The sequence below is a fragment of the Amblyomma maculatum genome, unplaced genomic scaffold, assembly GCF_055883805.1.
Source record: "Amblyomma maculatum isolate TAMU_Amacu unplaced genomic scaffold, ASM5588380v1 scaffold_61, whole genome shotgun sequence".
In the NCBI taxonomy this organism is placed as follows: domain Eukaryota; kingdom Metazoa; phylum Arthropoda; class Arachnida; order Ixodida; family Ixodidae; genus Amblyomma; species Amblyomma maculatum.
This window is the reverse complement of record NW_028146786.1, coordinates 30,006-54,660: the sequence shown is the minus strand read 5'-3', so window position 1 is coordinate 54,660 and position 24,655 is coordinate 30,006. Positions and strand designations below refer to the sequence as shown.

The 24,655-nt window shown below is 43.3% G+C and overlaps 1 protein-coding gene across 1 annotated transcript; it reads left to right on the top strand.

The window, feature by feature from the left end:
- On the top strand, positions 1-24,655 carry LOC146170728 (inter-alpha-trypsin inhibitor-like). Its single transcript, XM_084586812.1, has 3 exons — positions 1-249; positions 14,762-14,950; positions 24,381-24,655. The coding sequence occupies exons 1-3, from the start codon at positions 138-140 to the stop codon at positions 24,581-24,583; spliced, it is 504 nt and encodes a 167-aa protein (XP_084442938.1). The 5' UTR covers positions 1-137; the 3' UTR covers positions 24,584-24,655.

The window sequence follows — 24,655 nt, the reverse complement described above, 5'->3', positions numbered from 1 at the left end:
TGGAAGGTAATTAACAAAGCCAACGTGTAAGTGACGCGTTTTTCTGTTTTGCAGGTTTTAGAAAGTCGTGGACTCAAGATAATCTGAATTCCTGCCTAAAAGAACCTCTTCAAGGCAATTGCAGGGCTGCCCATAGAATGTGGTTTTACAATAAGTCTTCCAGTGCTTGTGAGACTTACCTCAACGGTGGATGTGAACACAATGAAAACCATTTTATGAATAAAGACGAATGCAACAAGAAATGTCGTGGTAAGTGTGACAATAAATTGTTGGGTTAAGAATCACAATGTAAATGTGCGCTTTTGCAAAGCGTCGCACTAGTTCAACTGTTCAATCTGTTTAAATTTTAGCCTTTCATACTTGCTAAGAGACAAGTAAAAATCTCTCCCGGTGAACAGAAACTATATATTGGAAAGAAATTTAGAGGTTGCATTTAGCAGCACCCAAACATTCGACAACTTCCTAAATTTTTATTTATTTCAAATGCTGCAGGTCATGTATGGTCCTAGCATGAAGTGGAAAAATTAACCACTGTTTCAAACATGAAATGAAAAGTATATGCAGATAACATTACCTAAAAAAAAAAGTTCAGTCAGAAGCGCACAAAACGAAATAATCATAATCCAAAGCCAGGAAGCCAATAAATATGCAGGTGGCGTTCCAGTTCTTTTGCAATATTATCAGGCAAAAAATATGACAAGGTAGAGACTTCTTTTCGGACACAGTTCTGGGGGAAAGCTATAATTAATGTGCGAAAAATGGTGCCAGTGCGGGTTCCAGCGTTTGTCTGGTCTTCGTAAAGTGAGATTTGAGTCATGTAGGGGCTAAATATATTTGAGCTAGCACAATTACCAAGGTCAGAGACGCCAGAGCCTTAAAGAAATTTTAAATCGTCCATTGTTGCTTGAACAAATTCTGATATTTAAAAACTCTCTGGCTGAAATTCAGAAATAGAAGAGAAGACTACATAAGGCAAATCCCTAGGTGAACGTACTGGCAGCTTTATCTAAAATATTAGAACAAAAAGCGCAAAATTTACACGCCTTACTGTAAGGGGCAGTTGCGTCGAGGCAGTATTTTAGCAGTAGTGTTCATATTTTGGGGTGAGATTCTAAGTTTACAAATTGAAAAATTCGCAGTTTTCATTATTTAATATACAAGGTCAATCTTCTTACGATGTTACTATGTACTGCATATTTAAGGAATGTGAAGACCACGAAAAGTTAATACTGCGCGCCTAACTTTCGATCTGTTCAGACAAGTAACGAGAAGTTTGAACCCTATGCTAAGCGCCGCTTACATCCCATCGGGGTTCACACGAATGGCGTATAAAAACGTGGAGAAATTCAAGTAATGGGAAAGATTAAGGTGTGCGGCCATTGATCCTTATTTGTTTAAGTTTCTGACCATATGACTAAATTTGTTACTTGGCTCTGTCCGTGTAGCAAAATGGCGCAGGACTTATTAGGATAGTGTATTGTATGAGAGTGTTTGCAAAGGGAGCTGCTTTCTTGGAGGAGCTTTTGTTCTTATTCAAATGCATTCAAAAGTATCCATGCCTGATAATTATGAAGACATCGTGCTTTGAAAAGCATGCCGGGTCTCGTATATACTTAATGTCTCAGGGAAAATGTATAAGAGCGTCTTAACCCTCCAAGGCAATCTCCTCAACTGAAATGAAGAAGACAGTGCTGCTAGGTGTAGCCACAAGTATCATTGCTGTAGTTCGTTCGTTACGACGACTTCAAAGTATTATTCGACATTATTTTAATAGCCTATAATTACCTATGTCATGTGCAATAAAGCAGGAATAATAAGACATTTTTTAAGTGCCATGAGGATGGCCCCATCACCGGTGTATACACGGATGTGCCTTAGTCTATATGGGTTTCTTTTATTCGAGGAAAGGGAGATCCTTACAAATTGTGAACAATACCAGTTAACACCTTAATGCTACCAGCGATTAAACAGTTATAATCCGCTGTTTTGCGGAGCTCTGTCAGGATTCCTCTTAGAGCTTCACGTTGCTCCGCGCTCCGTGTTCAGCGTCAGCGGCCGCTGAGAGCGTGATTTTCAGGCATGCTTTTTCCCTCATTCGTTTTTCTTAAATTTTCTCTCGGGTGCCCCTCTAAACCTTTTCTTTTATTTTCAATTGGTTTCTGCTTGCTATAACAACTGGTTCGGTGAGGGCTTTCTCTCACTTTTTTTTTATTTGTTCTTATGCCTTGAAAATTTTGCGATAAAAGGCGTGTGAGCTGCAGACGCTGCCAGTTTAGATCATGACGTATACCGGTATGAAACACAGCAATATAAAAGTGAATTCGTAGCGAAGCTTTGCAATATGTAAATATTTTATAAACATTATGTCTCATGCGCCTCTGGCGGCTGGTGGGCAAACTAGTTTCATGACGTTCAATCATCGTACCTATGGATCCTTTTGGCGCGAATTACAAGGAGGCGGCGTTTCAAGCCAGCTGATGCAGACTTTGCTGTCGACCATCTTCAATTTCCTTTCTTAAAAAAAAATCATGTGCTATTGTGCATTATTGTGGCAAGCGTAATCACAGCTTCGTTTGGAAGAAAGACCTTTTTCGAAGCCTGGTCAAGTTTTCAACTGTAGCGAAATCTACAATTTGCAACAAATATGCTGCAGGTGTGAATGTTAGTTTTCATCCCTAAATTTCAATCACAGAAGAAGAGACAAGAATTGCATGTTAATTTCTTTTTTGCAAGTTCTGTTCTCAGTCTGCTCATAACTATTTCTCAGTTGTGCAGTAGGCAAATACCACCAACCTAACATCCCAGATTTCAAGCAACGTAAAACGAATTCCAAATATTGCTTCAGGCATACTGATGGGCCAGTCGGCTAAAAATAAAAAGATGAACGTTCGTACATTTCGCAGTGACATGCAACTGAATTTAATTCTGAATTTTCTTTGTATATTATTTTAAGCGAAAAAAAATAATCAAGGTCGCGTGGGTCTACATACGTACTCTGAAAGTGCTAGCAATTTAAGTGGTACTGATTCACTTTTGTATCGCGTTTTTGTAAGCTATGTGAGGCTAGAGTGATGTCGATTTTGTATGGTTTTTTTCCTGCTTTAGCGCTTTATTTTGCAGAGTACTTGTGGAGACCTCTCAATGATATATTACTTGATCCTGCAGCCTAAAGTTCAGTTGTTGATCGCCATTAAATAATTATCTGTTGTTATTTAACGCCTGCAATATGTTTTTTTTCTAATTGTACTGACTAACGTTATATTGTATTGTTAGTTAGGTATTGCAACATATTATTAAACTTGTTGCTAACGCATAAACTTAAAGTATTAAGGAGTAAATGCTATTTAACTGTATAATTACGGCAGCAATTATTCGAACGCGCTTATTGGACATGAGTTATTGAGTGATTGAACACATTTGACTATAATACTCGAAATAAACTACACAACTACTGCCGTCAAAAGTTTATGCAGGCAATCCATGAGCCAAGAATGGTTCGCACTAAATTTCTGCAAGTTGAGTTTTTATGTTCAATACAAGCGTTGATGCGTGCTTCATATACACTGCCGTTAATGCAATAACCGACCTAGGAAACACATAAGCACCAGAGCACGATGTTCTAATTGGACGTTTATATATGACTTAACATGGCACATTCGCTTCTATTGCCAAGAACGCAAAATGAGCTTTTCGGAGGGACGGCTGTTCTGTAAAGTATAGCATTGTTGACCACTATTTCAATGCTCTCCTCCAAAATTCGTTCCAGGATCTTTAACACTAGTTACTCTACTCAAACTCAGAGCGAAAGCGGCCCCTGTATTTGGCAGCCCTCCTCGCAGCTGCGCGATGAGGACGGTGGATCAACCAGTCCCTAGCCGTACCTCCACTTACTGTGCGGGAATATCCAGCCAAGCTGAAAAAAACGTTGAATATTGACTAATGTATAGCATTACACTTGCCTCATTATTGGCCGGTAAAGAATGTGTGTACAAAAGTGTATGTGCTCTGTTCACTGTCCGCTTGGGTCTACGGAGGCCGCTAAAATAAGGCGATCTTTTTTTTTTTTTAATGTTAGCTACAGTTTTCGCCATATAAAATAATTGCGCATAGTTACCCCGTGGGAAGCAATTGTGGTGAACATATTTAACGGAACTCGACAACAATTGTGTTTTTCATCCATGAGCGTTAACCGCCGCATTTACGAAAGGTTTATCGCATTAGTTTCGCTTCCGTATTCGAGTAGTAGGAACGGAAAAATTACTAGCGAGTAGTTTGCGTAACTCCTAAAAAATGCTCAGAATTTACATACGAATGCGTACCTTGATGCATTATACATCTTAGTATATTTCACCTTGGGATTTACCATAGCTAGGTACATCATATTTGTAGTGCACACTTGCAGCCATTATCCCGCACGCACCCTCGTTGAGGGAAAGTTATGCCTTCCTTTAAATGCTCACAAACCGCAGAAATAACTACCGCCTTTTAAACAGTACGCAGCCTTTCACCTGCGAAGGAATCAAAAGTTCTGAAGGTGTGAACAACCTGGTTAAAGGGTTCAGCTCTATCACATACCACTCTCAGTGTGCCACTGCCAAACCTTGCAAACCAATTAAATTCAGTTCGGGGAAGGTGGCATTGAAGGCTGCGAATTATGGACATAGAAATATTCCTTGCGTCGTGCAAATTTCTCAAGTAATTTTTCAACTTTTTTAAGCCAGCCTTCAACTTTCTAAACTGAATTTTTGTCGCATGTGCACCTTTTGAAATAATTCCGTGATAATAAATAGCGATGTAATGTGTCCAACATATATTTTTAAACGGCAGTATTTCTCCAGAAATCAGGAAAGGAGGTCTCGACCATGTCTGTCAATAGGCCAAGGTGTACAGGACTGGCATTGAAACTCATTACACGTGGTCAACAAGCGAACACACTAGTATCGCGAACTCAACCGCCTTCGCACATCATTACGAGTAACCGGCAACGTGTTAGAAACCTGTGAACTTTATGTATGCATACAGCTATTCCTTGCGCCTATTTTATGCGTTTTCGCTGATCTTAAAGGGCCTTTTTGCAGGTGTTACATAGGTTTGAGAACGGTAAGGGCTTATACAAAATAAGTAACCATTGTATGTTTGCCTCTTTTCCTTTCAAACGCTCTCGAACAAAGCCTTGTCTCTGAATTTTACTTTCGAAGGCATGTCTTATTTCTATAACTAAAGAAAACGTTTTTCAATTTAGATCCTATATACGGCAACTGCGCTAAACGCAACATGACAATTGATTGTGGAACGAAGAAGGAAGCAAAATTTCGCTTTAATGCAGACAATCAAACCTGCGAAAATTACACAAGCGGATGCCACCAGAAAGGAAATTCGTTCGACACCGTGGAGGAATGCTACAATGAATGCGGAAGTAAGAACTCAACTCAAAGTTGATCATTATTATACTCATCTCAAACACTAATATTCTTTCTATCTGGGCATCTTCCTTACAAAAAGGGCCTTTGAATAAGCGTTTGCATTTTATTCAGGATACGTTGTGTTAAAGATGTGTCGATGTGCACTCGAGTCCTTGAATATGCTTAACGAAGTTCAACCAAATTTCCTTGGAGTATTTATTAACAAAGTATTTTTTCAGTCTTTGTTGCTGTTTAATTGTCAGGATGATAATATAGCAGGCCTAACTCAAATAAATCAGGCCGCATATAAATGAGACGGATGTAACCACTGCCTCAAAACTTTCTTTACCCAGTGCCGCCCTCTGTTATCGCCCTCTTGCCTACTACAGCTTCCAACCGCTTGCACAATGCAGCACAAAAGGTGCTCTTTTGTTGGCGCACTCAAGCACAACGTCCAGAAAACACGGTATAACCGGGAAGCTTTCCCAAGCGCTACGCAATAATCGCTGCACGCCGCCGCCATGCCGCCGCTATCGTAGCCAGAACGACATAGGCGCAGCTCAAGATGGCGCCTTGAAGTGCGGGTGCGGGATTTCCGTCTTGGTTCATTCGGAGAGCCACCATAAAAGTAAAATGGCGGTGCCCAGGTATTGGAGCTATAATCATGTATTTGTAGAGGAGGCTATATACTGATTCTGTTTTCGACATGGTGGTGCAATTCTCAGGCATGATCAGAGTGAACAGCAACTGACCGATCTAATCTAGCCTCTACACGTTCTGTCGAAGGTTTAGTCAATTGGAACATTTGGTAGTGTCATCACTGATCCTGCTCGCGTCATCATCATCATCATCAGCCTGATTATACCCACTGCAGGGCGAAGGCCTCTCCCATATTTCTCCACTTAACCCGGTTCTGTGCGAGCTGCATCCACTTGACCCCTGCAAACTTCTTAATCTCATCCGCCCACCTAACTTTCTGCCGTCCCCTGCTACGCTTTCCTTCCCTTGGAAACCAGTTTGTTACCCTCAGCGACCATCGGTTATCCTCTCTTCGCGCTACATATCCTGCCCATGTCCATTTCTTCCCGCGTAATGCAGCACATTCCAACAAAAGGCGGAACACCATGGTTGCACTACAAGCATATTACTTCAGTATGCCTCGTTGCGCGCGTAGTTCGGAGCCCTCTCTTGGGAGCCGTGATGCGGGCGGCGCCCATGGTTAGTGCAAATATTGTCGCAGTGTTCTACGGGACATCACGATAATTGCAATGTGTTGGTCGGAGAGTTTTATTTCGGTGATTTCACACGCCCAAGTTCAAGCAGTTGCCATGTAGACGTACGAATATCTGCGCTCCATGACTGCCAGCGGTTACGCATTTCCTCGTTTGGCTTTCCTCACTGAGTAATTAGAATCCCTCCAAAATAACCAGATCAGTACATAGAACAAAGAAATCTTTCGGTTAAATATAATAAGCAAGGGTAAGCAAGCATTTGGACAAACAGCCCGTAAGGGTCGCTTTCTGATTATCTCTCACCGAAAACTAGTGCTGTTTAGAACGGTCTTAGCAGATGTTTGCAGAAGCGCGTACATTTATCCGCAATCATTTGATTTCCATTATTTTATGCACCTCCGTGCATTCCTGACGCCCTGGTACTTTCCTGCCATGCACGTTCAGAGAATGGGTTACCGGTTTCGGAATGAATAAGTGGCGATTATGTTTATTTGCTTCTGCGAGAACAGTGCCATTTCACCCTGCTAGAGGGCCCTCTAGACGCTTTAATCAAGCACGGCGTGTAAGTTTGATGTCTCTTATCAGTGTAAAACCATAATGTCTATTATCTTTGTCTGATAGATGAATCGCGACAGTGATGACAGGTTAAAATCCTTGGTGAAAGCGCGAGATCCGGAGGATTTCTGGGGGTATTGCTGAAACCTTTTTTTTTTTAATTCTGATGGCTTGCTAGGGATAAGGCCCAATGCATTCATATGGAATGCTGAAAAACCCCTAAATGATAATTCTACCACAAGCGTAGCACGCAGCCTTCGACGTTTCTTAAGATGAAAGCCTTTCTTGGTGCATCCGCGTCGTGTACAGACAGTATGATCAGAAAATCTCCTTCGCATTGGCACTTAAATGAAATTATCTGCCGTCTCCGGCGGTAATTGAACCACTATCCCTCCGATCTCCAGCTGATGGTGTAAACCACTAATCCATGCTGGGCTTTTATTCTTTATGCCCTAATTTTACACATATTATTTCACAAAACGAACCCCGTCACAATACGAAAAGCACATTGATATGCATAATGCAGGGACATCATTATGAAACAGTGTAAGCCTGTCTTCGTATTATAACTCCCGAAACGCCAACAAAGGCTCTGCCCTTCAGATCCAGTCGGGAGGTTCTGCAGCTGCTTTTTATATGGCGATAACCCAATCCATACTCTTTCGAAAATAGATGCGAACAGCTCTTACATCCCTGTCACAGATTTAGCCTGTCCTTCTGAGAGCCAGGTACAGTGGATGCCCACAAGCATAACTGCATCACATAGAATCCCATCCTCATCACCTATACTTAAATATCAAATTCCATGCGAGTGTAATGGAAAATCCTTCTTTCTACTTCGTTGCAATCCATCCAAAAGTAAACTCCTTTGAACAAAGTAAAAAACGTGGTCGATTATTTACAGTTTCGTGCCGGCTAGGCAATACGTTCCTCAGAGTAAAAAAGATCTCTTCCCTCAATCCCATCTTTACTGGTAACGTTCCGGTATGTAATCCACGGGAAATGTCTTAGCTATTGTGGGCAACTTCGTTTTCTTAGCCGTCTTTAAGACGTCTCTGCCTGGGCCTCTACTGTAGCTTCCACTGTATCCTGTACAAGGGTTCTTGGAAAACATTACCAAGAAGATCTCAGTAGAGCTTGATCCGCTTTTACCTCGACCAACTATTCTACAGAGGAATGCCCTGAAATAAATCTAGCACTTTCGACGAACTTCATGTAATTACCAAAAATACTACACGCTACTTCTGCGGAGACAGCAAACTCCGGCGACGGCAAACAAACAGCGCAGCCTAACCTGGAAAAGGGTGCACAAGATTTGTCGGATAAGTCGCGAAAAACAAAACTAGGTTGACAATCTGGCGTGAAACGAAGGTTCCGAGTCTCCAACCCCCGTTTTTAGCCCATCGGAACTGGTTTGTCCTGTTGCAGGGTTCCCATTCCGAAGCCCAAATGAAGACGCCAGATACCATTTTAAGCCTCTGTATGTTTACACACGAATAATGCAGTACATTCATTACGTACCAAAGATTGATGATTAAAAAGACTATATACAGTACCTCTAGCGAAAATTGAAGCGTTGGCACCTTTCCTCTTCGATGCTTCCTCCCGCAACTATTTCGTCTACCTTTTGCAATATTTCTCACTTTGAAGGAAAGCAACGAGTTCATCACCTGAGTATACTTGGTGGATGTCCTCGCTCACATAACGTTGGTAAAGTGGTCAGGCTTCGATGGCCATCGTCCATGCCAGAGTCCAATTCCACTTCCCCCAGTTCACCCCGCTACATTTAACATGAGAAAAGTCAAGTACACAACTGACAGCCTCAATTATGATCTCCTACTCGACCGTACAAAAAGCAACGTCGTCTGTGTACGCCAATAGGTTTACCGCGACTGTTTGAAGCTAAAAACCATGAATATTATCGTTTTTCATTATTTATATGCAAAAAGTCCCCGTGTAAATACAAAAAAGAGTGTCGAGGGGCGACCTGCCGCACCCAAAGCTGCACGCTAATGGGTATCGCCGAAACTCTTGTCTACAAACTACCTTGTACAGTTTCGATACGCCAAAGCCACGCCCTTGCGCATAAATGAACCGACATTCACCTCATCTAAAATGAAAAAGAAAATTTGTGAGCAACACAATCGAACGATTTTTCGAAGTTGATCTGGAGCATGGTCGCCTAACAATGGAGTCGTCACAACACTCAAGAACACTTCGCACTTTATGAATGTGGGAAACACTCTACCTTCCTTCTAAATTATACGACTGATATGGCTGGGACCAAATATGTCGTTAGCGATGGTCTGCAACCTTCGAACCAATACCGTCGTAAAGTTTTTGTATTCGACGTTTGTAAGCGCAATTAGTATGTATGCTAGCTGTAACAGTCAATTTTTGTATCTCATACAGTAGGCACTATCACATTTAAAGATACGTTTCTGGAGGTGATACTGTGTCCGTACTCCATGCTGGGCTCGTGAGAGACATATCGTAATTCTCATTTTATAATGAAGAGCCTTCATTCTCCATATACGTAGGATGCGCCACCGTTGATCGGCGGAGAGAAATGAGATTGGCTGTGCAAACGGCCCTAACGCAGTAGCAACCAGACGTGCGATATATACTAATCAAACGCTTATGTTTACAAACAGTAAACGTGCTCGTTCCGCATAGAGCAAACGTCGGAAGCATAAGGAATAATGATATTCAAGTGGTACACCACGGACTCCTCAATGGAGGGTAAACTAGCCTCAAAGGCTTTCGCCGTATGAAACTTGACGAAGGAGGGTAAACTCAGAGAGGAGAGTAAACTAGCCTCAAAGGCTTTCGCCGTATGAAACTTGACGAAGGTTAAGAGCCTCCTAGAATTTCCCCCGCGGTTCCAGCTGCTCAGTCAGTCAGTTCAGTCGTTCAGTCGTGTCCGACTCTTCGTGACCCTATAGACCATGTCACGCCACGCTTTCCGGTCTCTATCTTCCTAACATCACATAACTTCATCTGCAGTGCTTCGAGGATGCCATGTAACCATTGCGTTCGCTGCCTACCCCTTCTCCGGCGACCCTCAACCTTTCCCAACATCAAATATTTCTCCAGCGACTCCTCTCTTCTCATCAGATGACCAAAGTAGCTGAGCTTTAACTTTAGAATTTGACCCTCCAATGAGCAGTCAGGGTTTATGGTCGACAATATCGACTGATTTGATCTTCTGGCAGTCCAAGGAACTCTCAAGAATCTTCGCCAGCACCACAATTCAAACGCGTCAATTCTTCAGCGGTCAGCCTTCTTCACAGTCCAACTCTCGCATCCATACATCACAACTGGAAAGACCATAGCACAAGTTATAGGTTGGCAGACTAATGTCTCTGCTCTTTACTAGGCGGTCAAAGCTAACCATTGCTCTCTTTCCCAGAAGCAGGCGTCTCCTAATTTCATGGCTGCAGTCTCCTTCCGAGGTAATCTTGGAGCCCAAGAAGATAAAATCTGTCACAGCATCCACTTCTTGTCCATTGATGCTCCAGGGCTTGATAGGGCAAGACGCCATGATCTTTGTCTTTTTAATGTTCAGTTTAAGCCCAAACTTCTCACTCTCTTCTTGTACGCGCATCAGAAGTCTCTTGAGTTCCACTTCACTTTCTGCCATTAAAGTGGTATCATCCGCATATCTAAGGTGGTTGATACGTTTTCCAGCAATCTTCACTTCAGCTGAAGACTCGTCCAGACCGGCCTTCCTCATGATGCACTCTGCATATAGGTTAAATAGGCAGGGCGATAGTAAGACAATGCCCAGTTCTGACTGTGGCCTCTTGTCCTTCATACAGGTTCCTGAGGAGACAGATGAGGTGAATTGGAACTCCCATCACTTGGAGAGCTTGCCACAATCTGCTGTGATCTACGCAGTCAAACGCTTTCGCATAATCAATAAAGCAGAAGTAGATGGATTTCTGGAACTCTCTTGCTCTTTCCATGATCCAGCGAAGGTTGGCAATTTGGTCTCTAGTTCCTCTGCCCTTGCGAAACCCAGCTTGCACGTCCGGAAGCTCCCGATTCGCATACTGCTGCAGCCTTCCTTGGAGGATTTTCAACATCACCTTGCTAGAATGCGAAATAAGCGCAATCGTGCGGTAGTTGGAACAATCTTTGGCACTGCCTTTCTTTGGAATGGGGATGTAAGCTGACCTCCCCCAATCCTGTGGCCACTGCAGGGTTGTCCAAATCTTCTGTCATAATGTATGCAGAATGTTAACAGCGTCATGGTTGAGGTTTTGAAGCAACTCAGCTGGAATGCCATCAATTCCGCTAGCTTTGTTCTTAGCAAGGCTGGCTAAGGCCCATTCAACTTCACTCTTCAGGATGCTCGGCCCGTGATCAGTAATCACAACCGTCTTATGTTGGGTTTGCACCTTCGGGTCCTTCTTGTACAGTTCTTCTGTGTATTCTTGCTACCTCTTCTTTACCTCTGAGGCTTCAGTGAGGTCCTTGCCTCGTTCGTCCTTTATCACGCCCAGCTTAGCACAGAAGCTTCCTTTGATATCTTTGATTGTCTTATACAGAGCTCTTGTGTTCCTTAATTGGCTGTTGTCCTCAGCTGCTTGGCACTGTATGTTCAGGAAGGCATTCTCATCTCTCCTTGCTATTTTCTGAAAATCCGCATTGAGAACCTTGTATCTTTCTCCTTCCCCCATAACTTTTGTCATCCTCCTTTCCTCAGCTATTTGCAAAGCCTCTTCAGATAACCAGTTTGCTTTCTTGCATTTCTTTTGCTTTGGAACTACCTTAGTAGCAACTTCTTGTATTATATCACGAACATCAGTCCACATCTCTTCGGGCTCTTTGTCTTCTAGATCTAATTCTTGAAATCGATTGCTCACTTCCACAGCATATTCTAATGGAATCTGATCCAGATCATACCTGAAAGGCCTTCTAGTTTTCTGCGTTTTCCTCAATCGAAGCTTAATTTTGGCAACAAGAAGCTGATGATCGGTGCCACAATCGGCCCCAGGCCTTGTTTTTACTGCTTGTATAACGCTTCTCCATCTTTGCCGCCAAATATTATAATCGATCTGATTCCTGTACAGACCGTCCGGTGAAGTCCATGTGTACAGGCGCCTCTTGTGCTGTTGAAAATGAGTATTCGCTATGGTCAGGTTGTTTTCTTGACAAAACTCTACTAGCCTCTGCCCAGTTTCATTTGGCTCGCCAAGACGGAACTTTCCTATAATTCCGGATATTTCTTCACTCCCGACCTTGGCATTCCAGTCTCCTATGAGAAAAACGACGTCTGATGATGGGGTGCTGTCTAAAAGGCATTGTAGGTCCGCATAAAATCTCTCAACGTCAGCTTCTTCAGCAGTAGTGGTCGGTGCATAGACTTGGATGACTGTTATGTTGAATGGGTGACCATGGATCCGAAGTGAAATCATTCGGTCGTTTTTGGGGTTGTACCCTAGCACTGCTTTGCCCATTCTTCTGTTTACTATGAGAGCGACCCCATTCCTTCTCTTGGATTCTTGCCCACAATAAAAAACATAATGGTCGCCGGAGTTAAATTCTCCCATTCCGGTCCATTTGAGCTCGCTGATACCCAAGATATCAATGTTCAATCTGTCCATTTCTCGCTTGACGACATCCAGTTTACCTTGCGTCACAGATCTTACATTCCATGTTGCTATGTGATATATCTCCTTGCAACATCGGACTTTCCGGTCACTTCCCGACAAATCCACAACTGAGCGTCCTTTTGGCTTTAGCCCAGCCGCTTCATTCGTCCTGGAGCTACTAGGAATCGCCCTTTGTTCATCCCCAGTAACATGTGGGACGCCTTCCAACCTGGGGAGCTCATCTTCCGGCGCCATATCTTTAATGGTATTGTGACTGGCCATAGGGTTTTCTTGGCAGGAATTACTGGAATGGGTTGCCATTACCTTCTGCAGTGAATCAGATTTTGTCAGAACTCTCTGCCGTGGCCTGTCTATCTTGGGTGGCCCTACACAGCAGAGCTCACGACTTCATCGAGTTTCGCAAGCACCTCCGCCACGACAAGGCAGTGATCCATGAAGGGGTCTAGCTGCTACGCTCACACTATAATAAACACACCTACAGCGTTCATTTTTATAAGCCCTACAGGTATCGCCTCGTGCTACATCACATTTTTCGATAGCAGAGCGGCTGTTCAGTGTCAACATAGGCCCAAACGCAGTACATCCATTACGCGCTCAAGAAGCGTATTTCCATTGCAGCTAACATACCTTGTCTTCAAAACTAGGTCACTTGTAGCCTGCGTATTTTGGAACGTAAGAGAGGTCCTGAAGCTGGAAGGACCAGGAGTTCACTAAAGCTCATATACTGTGCTGTCATTCTACACTCCCTTTCAAAGGGCACAACCGTACGAAAGGTAGGTATGGTCTGTAGTAATCAAGATTGCGAGGGATAAAATCATCAACCTGCATATGCCCACCCAAACGCGAAAGCCTCTCCCATAGACTTCACTGACCGCGGTCGTGCGCCAACTGTTACCAGGCGCAGTAAATGAATTCGAAATTTATTATTGTCGAAACTTGTTCTTTCTAGCCACAGTTTCCGCTGATTTCGTGGTCTTTTAATAAGCGCATAAGCATATTTCGTCCGTCTTATCTATTTCGTCGTCCGCCCTAGGACACCAACCTAGCGGCAAGTTTTTGCCATAATTTCAATGTTTTCGCCGGCTGTCATTTAGCAAAACATCCTCATAATATACATCTTGCAAGTGTAAGTGCTCATCTGTCTCCAGTACAAAGCCTGTCAATAAAGCTAGTTAATTCATTTTCGCCTTCTGCCATGGCTTCAGATGTCACCGGAGAGATAGCCGATATCAACACAGTACCGGGCAGGGCAAACAAATTGATGGAAGCCATCAATCGCCGTATGCCTGATTCCAAGTAACCAGTTGTAGCAGCTCCTGCCAGCCGCTTAAAACAGCTGCTGCAATGTATACACCAGCTGCTTGAGTACACGCGGAACCATATCACAAGGTGCTGTGAGTTTTTCCCCCCCCAGCGTTTCCAAGATAACTTTGTCCTCCTCGTTGCCACTGGTGACGTCGAGGTGGACACCCTTTCCAAACTGGCTGTCCTAGTTGCAGATTACTCGAGAGCCTGCAGGCTCGCTTCCTAATTCCATAACATCCAGGCTTTCACGCATATAATGGCGTATTAGTGTCCTTGCCAGGAAGCTGAAAGTTTACGCGCGCCTGCAATGTCTTTGTTTCGCAGTTTCTGCTCCAAAGTCGCCGTTTCGCTGTAATAAGTCCGTTCGAAAGAAGCACTGTCTGACCCTTTCTCCGGCAGTCCCATTTCATCATTGCGCTCCAGGTCCATTATCGGCGCTTTTAAAGGAAGCAAAATATGTTGGCGCTTTCTTTTGAAGAAGCTTTATGTTATGGTTTGAATTTTTTTCATCGATAATAAACACTGTTTTGCCAAGCTTGATAAGTGTTTCTTCTATGCTACCGGCTTTTTGAATATTTCCACTTAAAGGGCAGTACAAATCTTTGATGCCTCAAACAATTGCTTTTTCTTTTTTTTTTTTTTTCAGAATTTGTAACCAACCCATGCTTGCTGCCCATCGTTTCCAGCACACAAGCGTATTGCAATGGCAAAATGCTCCTCACGCGTTATGGTTACAACTCAGAGACGGATAAGTGTGAACAGTTTAAGTGGTCTATTTGCAATGGAAATGTGAACAGTTTCACATCCCGAATTCAATGCTTGCAGAGATGTGCACGTAAGTTCATAGTTTATTGTTTGTTACCACGCGATATTGCGCAGAAGTACAGAAAACAGAGAAATACAGCATAGTAACCCTCAAAGATCTTGAACAGACTGCAAACAGCAAAGCTAACTTGTAAAAAAGTTTAACAATCTAAACAGCATTATTCGTTAGACATCTTTTTTTTTTTGACATGGATTAATCTGACCAGACAAGATTTCGACAAATCTGAGACATGTTTTGAGGCAAACTTGGACAGCGCATTTTTTTAATTATGCCGGTTGGTCTTCTACTTAATTCGGAAACTTCCGACTGTGATGCTAATGAGGGTCAGATACTTAAGAGAAGCAAACATTGAAATTTTTGAGAAGAGTAGAAAGAGCATTGGTGAAAAGCAAGTAGCAAAGTGCTTATACGCGATAGGGTGCCCGCAAAGGGAGGAGCAAAGGGAGACTATAGAACTACCGCATATGTAATGCCTTCGATGGCAGCGCTTAAATCTCCCCAAATTAATGCAGACGTTACCTGGAGAAACGCTGCGTCCGGGGCCTATCGTAGTCATTTCGGCTGTGCCGATCGAGATTGCAGTCACAATATATTCTATTTCTGGGACCCTGCTGAAACATCCAGTGTGAATTTCAGACCGGGTTTTCTATGAAGGTTTTCTGGGCAGGCCGAACCGGAATGAAACCGGGCGAAGTTGAAATTCCAGGATTTTGTACATGAGTCGGAGGCCCTGATTTCCAAAAAAAGAAGCGGCCCCGCAGCGGAAAAAAGTGCAGAGGTATAAATAGCACAGCTACATATGAAAGAAAGAAACAATGCAAAATGGCGCGCACGTTGTAATTCTAAATGCCACCCTACTGCACCCCAGTCGGGCAGGCTAAGCACTGCTCCTCAACCAAATTTTTCATTCCTTATTGCATGCTTACACACCACCGCACAAATACAGATCACTATGTAGAATACATCAGCTTCACAGAAAAGTGCACGATGAAATTGCTATTTCTTCAATCATTCCAGGTCATCATGAATGCTAACTATACTCACGAAGTTCACTTCCGTCTCGATACACTACCCTAGCAAACAAAACAATCAATGAATTAATCACATGCCGCAATAGTATGTGCCACATATATCCTCATCTACCTTCAGATGCTAATAGTGGAGAAGCGACCTCAATGAACGCACTTTTGAAGCAAAAAGCTTCACCACAAGGGTCAGAGTCGAGCTTCTCGTAAGCCGTAAGTGGGAGACCGTGACGTCACAGCCAAGGCCAGCTGCGCAGCCCCCTCGCCAAGCTCTGCCGGCATTGCCTAGCAACGCTTAAGAGGTGTGCGACTTCTCCTCATTAAAAAAACATTTGTCTCCATCCGGAAATCGAAACTCTATCCCTTGGATCCCCAGCCGAGCGCTGTACTGCTGTGCCACGCCCTGGGCCGTGAAACGCTCGTCACAATTCCGATTGTTTACCGTGATGATGAATGCAGGATTCCACAAGTGACAGATACTGCGATTGGCGCGCAATATGAAAGTACCAAATACTAAATGGTTAAGTCACTCAATTAGGGTGACGTCACATCCTTGACGTCACCCATCTGCCGTCAGCTATGAGGACCAAGCGGGAACGAGTGCGCTCCAAAGCCGGCGGGCGGCGCGTCTTGAATTCCGTGAGTGACATATACAGCGTCTTTCCGTTCCTGTAAACGAGTTATAGAACACCGGTGAACTTATACGCGCTCGACATGGAAGCCAAGGAGAGTTAAGCAGTTGGCGAACGGTGCAGAAACTTCTTTTCAACATGGCAATGAAAAATCTCCCGGTGCACCTGGAGAAAGTCTCAGGGTGTGCAGTACGCGCTGTACGCGGACGACATCTCCATATGGGCCACGTGGGGCTATCTCGGAGAAATGGAGACCAGCTTGCAGGAGGCGGCCACCACTGTGAATGAGTACGCGAAAAAATGCGGCCTTCAGTGCTCACCAAAAAAATCCGAATTCGTCCATATTCGTCCCTCCAAAAAATGCAGTCAAGATAGAATTGCGACTTGGATCAGAACCAATACCCGAGAGAGAGGAAATTTGAGTACTGGGCCTTTTCATTGACCAGCGTAAGTTAGCGACGACCACGCTCGACAAGCTAAAAAAGGTGGGAGACCAGGCGGGCCGAATGGTCCGCAGAGTGTCAAACAAGAAAGGGGGACTGAGAAGCAAAAATGCTCTACGACTGGCCAGTGCCTTTGTAACAAGCAGAATCCTGCACTCGACCCCCTATCTCCAGCTCAAGAAACACGACGAGAACATCCTCGAGGTGATCACGCGCAAAATAGCGAAGAAGGCCCTCGACCTCCCTATAACCATGTCGAACCTGAGACTCCAAGGTCTGGTTATGACGAACTCGTTCGAGGAGCTGAGAGAAGCCCACCTCACGAGCCAATACACGCGACTATCGCAGACACCGCCGGGGCGTCGCCTATTAACCCGTCTACACATACAACACACGTCTGTAACCGAGGAAAGAGTAAGGCTTCCCCAGGAGTGGCGATACGCCCTGCACGTATAACCACTCCCCACTAATATGTCCAAGGACGACCACGAGGGTAGGCGCATGGCCAGGGCAGAGGCATTAGCTCATTTGCTTGTTATGTTTGCCCCAATTAAAAACCAAACAGATGCGGCAAAAAGAACACGAAACAAGAACTCAGAACTCTGCCATAAAAAGTGCTCGAGGTGGTTGGTTCGCTCAATGTATAACAGCCAAGCAGAAAGCGCTGCGTCCCGCTGGGTGATAGGCGCGCGTGGTCATTTTTTCTCCCGACTGGAATGGTGCTCCGCCTCGGCGCCACTGCTCCGGGTAGAGGCGCTCGTGCAATACATTTAGAAAAGTGGTCCACTGTACCTGCCAGGTAACACTTGGATGGTCTCATAGCTTCCAGATATTTGTGAAAAAGGCGTACCGCACATATGCAGGAAAAGTGTAATGTATGCAGTGTATGTTTCACTTTGTCAGCGCGCTAGCATGATCCGGTCGAGCTTCAAGGATCAGTAATGTTTCACTTGGAAACCTTGCATAGCTTGTTCGGTATACGAGTTCAATACCAGACAGGTTCGTCCGAATTGAAGCCCATACTGCACAAGCCCGTCCGGTTTCAGATCTATATCGGACTTGACCTACATACCGGAGACGGCTTGTCCTGTGTTAGCTCCATTCCAGACGTGTATGTCAGGTTTCAGATCCATACCGGAAAGGGTCTGTCCAGTTCGACCAACATACCTGATCTGTATGGCAACATGATGATCTGTATGGCATGAGCTCGATACCGGACTCGCCTGTCCGACTTGAGTATTATATTGGTCCTGTGTGAACCTGTTTAAACTTATATAGGACGTGTCAAAGTTATATAAGATCTATACTGGACCCACATGCCCGGTGAAAAGCTGTTTGACTCAATACGAAATTTTCCAATAGGACAATGCACCGATTTGCTACATAAGATCAGCCAGCTCAATATGAGCTTCACGTAAAAGTATTTAATTTCTGTGATACTAAAACCGGAGGCTAGGTATGCTCAGTACGGAATAACGAAGCCAGTCATCTGCCAACTCAAGAAAAAAATAAGGGAATGACTCCATATTTTTGAATTGTTGATGCTCGTGAGAAAACGAGCGTACTGAATGAATAGCCGAAAGTCAATTCATAAAAAAAGTATATTGAAAGCAAATTCCAGCTACTGGCGGACTACAAACCTCGGAGCTATGAATTTCGCGTTTGTAGCTGTACAGACTGGGCACAGCGGCGATTACTAATCTTCCCCTTTCATAGGTATTTATGCTTCGCGTAACCTATCATTGAGATTTTTCTCGAGAATAGCTCTTGTTCAGAACAGTAGACCTAGTAAGTCCTGTTTACTACCCCCGTCAGTGGAACCATGATCGAAATGAGAGGCTGGGAATTCGGCGTTCACCCTCTTTCGCTAGCTATAGCATCAATATGTTAAGATCAGAGGCCCTTGTTCAGCTCTGAAGCAGATAAATGCAAGAAAATCAGGAACGCTAATGTGATACATGTTGAACGAAGCCGGCACTCAGTGAGACCAAGGAAAGCATGGGAACAATGTTTTTTTTTTCTATTTGTGATGTCGATGTTAAATCAGTAATAATACGATGAATTAAAAGCGCTGAATGCTCGCAAGCTTAGGTTACGCGTCACTAGAAGAATATTAAGCCATATGCACGGATTGCACAAGTGGCGTCTAGTTAGTATTTGTACGCTAACATTACTACACCCCTTAATAATTTATCCGATTTCATTCTGAAGCCTCCAGCCGCGTGGAGCGGACTGTCCTATGCAACGCACTCCGTCTCTTAAAAAAAATCATAAATTCATCTCCGGCCAACTTCTAGGTTACGTTAGAGTTTTTCGACACAGACAGATAAGCTAAAAACAAACTCACAGTGCACTAGTACCGCAGCACTATTCGCTGCGAGATCGACCTAGAGGTGGCGACACCGTCACTCCGGTAGTGTGGATCGGCAGCCGGCGGCGCTCGCAGAAACGCGCGCTGCGTAGGTCTGCTTCCGAGTTTACGGCGGGTTTGTTGGCGATGAAAACGTGTCTTTTGCAGTATTCTGCAATATTGCAGAAAAAAATCCAAGGATTTCGTCAATGCAGTAGAAGAAGAGCGGATTTTAGGAAAAGAAAGCACGCAACCACCAGTCTTCTAGATTTACTTTGCACGTTTCTTGCGCTGTACCGCGCTCACGCGTCTAATGCTTGGGCCTGCTTAATGACAGCTTTGTTTTTCTTATCGACTTTTAAACAGTTTGCGCGTGTCTCATGCGAGTGAGACCGGCGAATTTATGTCAAGCCCACGCAGATATAAGGTTCGTGCTGTGACCTGCAGTAATTTAGATTGAATCGAGAAAGCCTGGTTCATTATATCGTCTTGACTCGAGGATCAAGCAGGTTAAATGTAGCATTGGCAGCGCACTGCATGGCGAGTTGCTTTAGACTGAGTGCACATCAACTCTGGCCCAGACAACCACGCACAAGTATTCCCCAAAAATGAGATCACGCCGACAATATACAGGAAACCTCGCCGCACTGGAAAGTTGATTGTTCACGTGTACAGCGCGCTGAGTGGATTGAATTTGCCGAGATGCTTTTTGCGGCCACTGTCATAGAATGTGATAGCGTATTAATGCATGCGCTACTAACTTTAAATGATTTCCTGAAACCGAGGAAAGTACAAAGGATTCCTGATGTGTGTGATGTTAATATATAACGGTAAATTAGTAGTGTAATTATTTTGTTTTGCAATGCGAATAAATTTCACCGTGTGAGAGAACTTTTACACACTTGACAGAATTTACAATAATCAGCGATTAATTTTCAGTAACGTTAAAGTGCAAGCTACGAATTACTCGCTGCGAAGACATCGTTATAAACTGCGCATGGGCACTGCCATGTTCTGGGAAGCAATTTTACAGGCTGAAAATTTCTTTGTCACTAATTATTTAGCAGTGACTAAATCTTATGCGAAGTAAAATATTAGAGTTGCTTCAAAACAGATGCCGGATATAAAACTATTCCGAAAGAAATGGAGGTCATCTTATCGTGCGACTATAAAGATGTATTTATTCCCGAACTAAACACTGATATTTAAGCCCGCATGAAGCTGTTTTACTCCCCTTGTCAGAAATGACGAGTTTTGTCGGAAGACATCACTTGGACGAAAAGGGATTATAGTGATTATAATAGGCTACCAGTAAAGTACATTGATCTAGGTGTATTATGTATTATTTAGGGTAACAGTTAGGTGCAGAGAATATGTTTACCAAACATTCGAGCATTTCTCTAAAGCAAAATGTGCTCACTAAAACTTTTACGGATGCACTGAAGCCTTCAACAACAAAAAAAAAAAAAAAGAAATGCATATTGGCCCGGGTTTAACGCATGAAAGCGGCATCGGCTATGACGGATGATTGCAGAGGCTGGTTTTGGTGTCGTTTTTTTTTTCATTATTAACACCACATTTATCACGTGAGATTGTTTATTGTGCAGTCAAATTCCACAGCAGGGGAACGCCTTTCGAAACGGTTGTGATTGAATCCCCCGTTCTCGAAATCAGCAGTCGAGCGCCCTTACCATTGAGACACCGCGACAGAGTTAAAAGCAAAAAAAAAAAAAAAAAAAAGAAGTACTTACACAACTCTATCGTGCATACAGACGGCATAGTAGGCATAGAGTGGTCTGTTCAAACTGCATTCTGCTATATAAAGCAGTCTGCGGTGGCATATGTTTTAGTAGCTGCGGTATTCCAAACAGAAACAGGAATATGCGATTTCTGAGCGTTTGCATTAACTTTTATTGGCGGCAACGACCTGTTTTGCTTTGATACGGCGGTAACGACAGTACCACTTCGTTTGTGACATTGCATGTCAAAAGATCTCAAGCGCCGAAGACCGCGATGGATGATGTCCTTATCCAAGCATGGCACGCTCGATACGGACAAGTATATATATATATATATATATATATATATATATATATATATATATATATATATATATATATATATATATATATATATATATATATATATATATATATATATATATATATATATATATATATATATAGACTTAAAGTATTTGACACACGGTAGAAAAAACAACACTTTATTCCGACGTGTCGGCCGGGGTCCGGCCTTTGTCAAGGAATGACATTCCTTGACAAAGGCCGGACCCCGGCCGAAACGTCGGAATAAAGTGTTGTTTTTTCTACCGTGTGTCAACTACTTTAAGTCTATGCCCTACCGGACCCATTTGAGCTTCAACCCCCTCCCTATATATATATATGTATATATATATATATATATATATATATATATATATATATATATATATATATATATATATATATATATATATATATATATATATATATATATTAATGAAGCGTGGGGTTATAGACTGTTCATATTTATTTTGCAAGAGGCATATAGGTAAGCAAAAGCTCACAGGAACTGCGAAACAAACAAAGACACTCCTGTACACGCCGCATGCGCGCGCGTAAATCGCTGCGGGTTGGCACGCGACGCGAAAACGCATCCACACTGAGTAGGTTTCGCCGCTGAGCCGCAAGGTGGCGACTGTGCTCGATCTCGAGGCCAATATGGTCGTTCCCTATAAAAGCGTTGCCGAAAGGTATCATGTCAGGACCTGAGGTACAGCAGCGGAAGAGACTAGCCCATTCGGGTTGCCTGAGATGGTGCGCAGGCTTGACAAAATGAACAGCGGCGAAGACAAGTGAAACATGCGATGTCGATAAACAGAAAAACTACTAAAAAATAAACTTGGAAGAGGGCAGAGCAGGGGAAAAAACTCATCAGCAGAGCTACTGCAAATCCCTGCAGTAACCAGCATAAACGGAAGCTTAGGAATTTTTAAACCCTGCTAAACAGCGACTAATAATGCTAGCGCAGGTAACTGGCATTTGTATGACCGCGTTAAATTTTCTGTCCTTTTTAGTGCTCGCGCTGATTTAGCCTGTTTCTGCCTGGTCTCTGGCCTGTGGAAGGCGGTATTGGTAGGCAGTGGCGGAAGCTTCTGCCTGCAAACTTTATGGTTTATGTTATGGCCGCGAGAAGGGTTTAACTTCTGAGTGGCGCTAACAGGTCAGATTTACTAATCACTGTCTTAGAAACATTGGAATGCTACATCCGAACATTTTGCATGTTGAACATCCAGCCACTAGTGCTGTGACAGCCTGTAGCCGTCTTGATAAATTTTCATCCATGCGCAATGAATCATGAACAATCGCTTTGTTAAGGGGCTTAAGTGGGCGGAAGCTTGGACAGCACGATACAAATAGGACCACTAGTGACCGCTTTGCAGATGATTGCATGAATCCTGCTTTGGCTTGAAAACACGATCTCTAACTAAAGCTGAAACTGAAGTAACTGAGGACTGACCTCCGCTTTTCGTGTAAACACCCTTAACCCTCTGTCATTTTTTTCTTCAGCATTCTATCCATTACCTTTCAGCCCTGATAGATTACATTGTTATTTATCATCCAAGCTGCAAATGAGAAAAAAAAAAAACATAACATTGCAGTAAATGTGTATGTTGGTCTCGCAGCTGCTTGGCTTCCTCCGTGTATCGTAATGAGCTTCTCTTTTTGTTCTACACTTGGCACCTAAATTATCAATTTCGAGTGAGAGATGTCATGATGACTTCTACTGTCAGCAGGATATTTCAAAATATAAAAGTCGCATTGTTTGTAGGCGGCCCCATTCTTCATTATGACAAGCATTATGGCACTTAATACCGCATGCTGTAGTCAGTGCGCTCCTTACGCAGAACCGCAACATTTTTAAAACATGCAGTTAATTTGCACTGTCCATGAGACTGACATTCACAGCGTACGTCATATCTGCTTAAAATACTTACCAAGTAAAACTACTGGACCTTCCACTGCAGACGCGGTTATATGCCCGTATAGAGTAAATTAAACCTTTTTATTTGCTTTCAGATCAGCGAAAGGGTAGTTGGTACAAAGTGCAAAGCAAACTTAAATCAGGAAACCACACTAATAAAGCAACTATATGAACATTTATTGACTGCTCTTGAAGCGACGTGAGGTTAGTCGGAATGTCGACCACGAAACTATAAAAGTAGGGCTGTTTATTATTCTCTTTTATAATATGCTGAATCTCTCAGCTTTACAACTCAATCCGATTAGGAAGAAAAAGTATGAAGGCCAAGCTCTATCTTTAAATACATGACGTGATAGAGTAGGCTACCGTCCCCCATATAAAACACTGCTTTTAACCAAGCCGTATGGACGTGGCCATGTGGCCGGCGAGTAATTTGAATGCAAGGGTCCTGGAAGGATTATTCTTATACCAGCCTCCCATGTGAAAGGAGAGACCCGAGGTGGCATCTTCTAGCCCAGTGTAACGGCAGACAACCTTACTTGTATTTAGTGTGCGATCATGTCAGCTGCCAGGGATATGCTCGTGATTTGTCGCTCACAACGCTGACGAGGACGCCGGATGTACTGGTGCATGCTTTAAATTGGAGTCAAGGTGACGGTATACCTAGGCTTGAAAGCTATGTTCACTCCGACGAATGAAAAATGAGAAATTTTCAACAGCGTGATCATTTCTCGGGTATCAAATGTTATTTCAAATATTCAATTTATTATTCAGTCAGTCGCACCAAAGAATAACCATCAATTAAAAGCTGTTAGGGTTTTAAAAAGGCAGACATTACAAAAAAGCACAAAAAGGGCTAATGTAATTTACATGCCTTCAAGCCCTCTACGACGTGCTGGTAAAATGCTAATTTATTTCAATAAAACACCTGTAGACATACTTTCACCTTAGAGACATTCAACTCGCGTCTTTGAAATATATTTTCACGTTTTGTTCACGTTCCAGCGCAATCACCATGTCTACTGACCACGGAGTTTCACACTGGAAGAATTTGGGAATCATACTTTTATAATCCAAAGAACGACACATGTCTTAGAACAAAGACATATCTTCTGAAATCCTATTGGCCGGAAGAAAACAGGTTTAGAAATTCTGAAAGCTGTAGGAATGAATGTATGCCTGTTCATTCGCCAAGACGTGAGAACTAATGAAGAACAAGGTTGATGCCGTATTACGGATGCCCGTCGCGTCACTGTAATAAAACTAAACCTCGGCCATAC

What these genes read in the sequence shown, in the direction of transcription:
- LOC146170728 (XM_084586812.1), top strand. Translation starts at nt 138, where the DNA reads ATGTGGTTTTACAATAAGTCTTCCAGTGCTTGTGAGACTTACCTCAAC. An exon ending in ATGCAACAAGAAATGTCGTG is followed by an intron (nt 250 to 14,761) that starts GTAAGTGTGACA and finishes TTTTTTTTTCAG; the next exon opens with AATTTGTAACCAACCCATGC. An exon ending in ATGCTTGCAGAGATGTGCAC is followed by an intron (nt 14,951 to 24,380) that starts GTAAGTTCATAG and finishes TTCACGTTCCAG; the next exon opens with CGCAATCACCATGTCTACTG.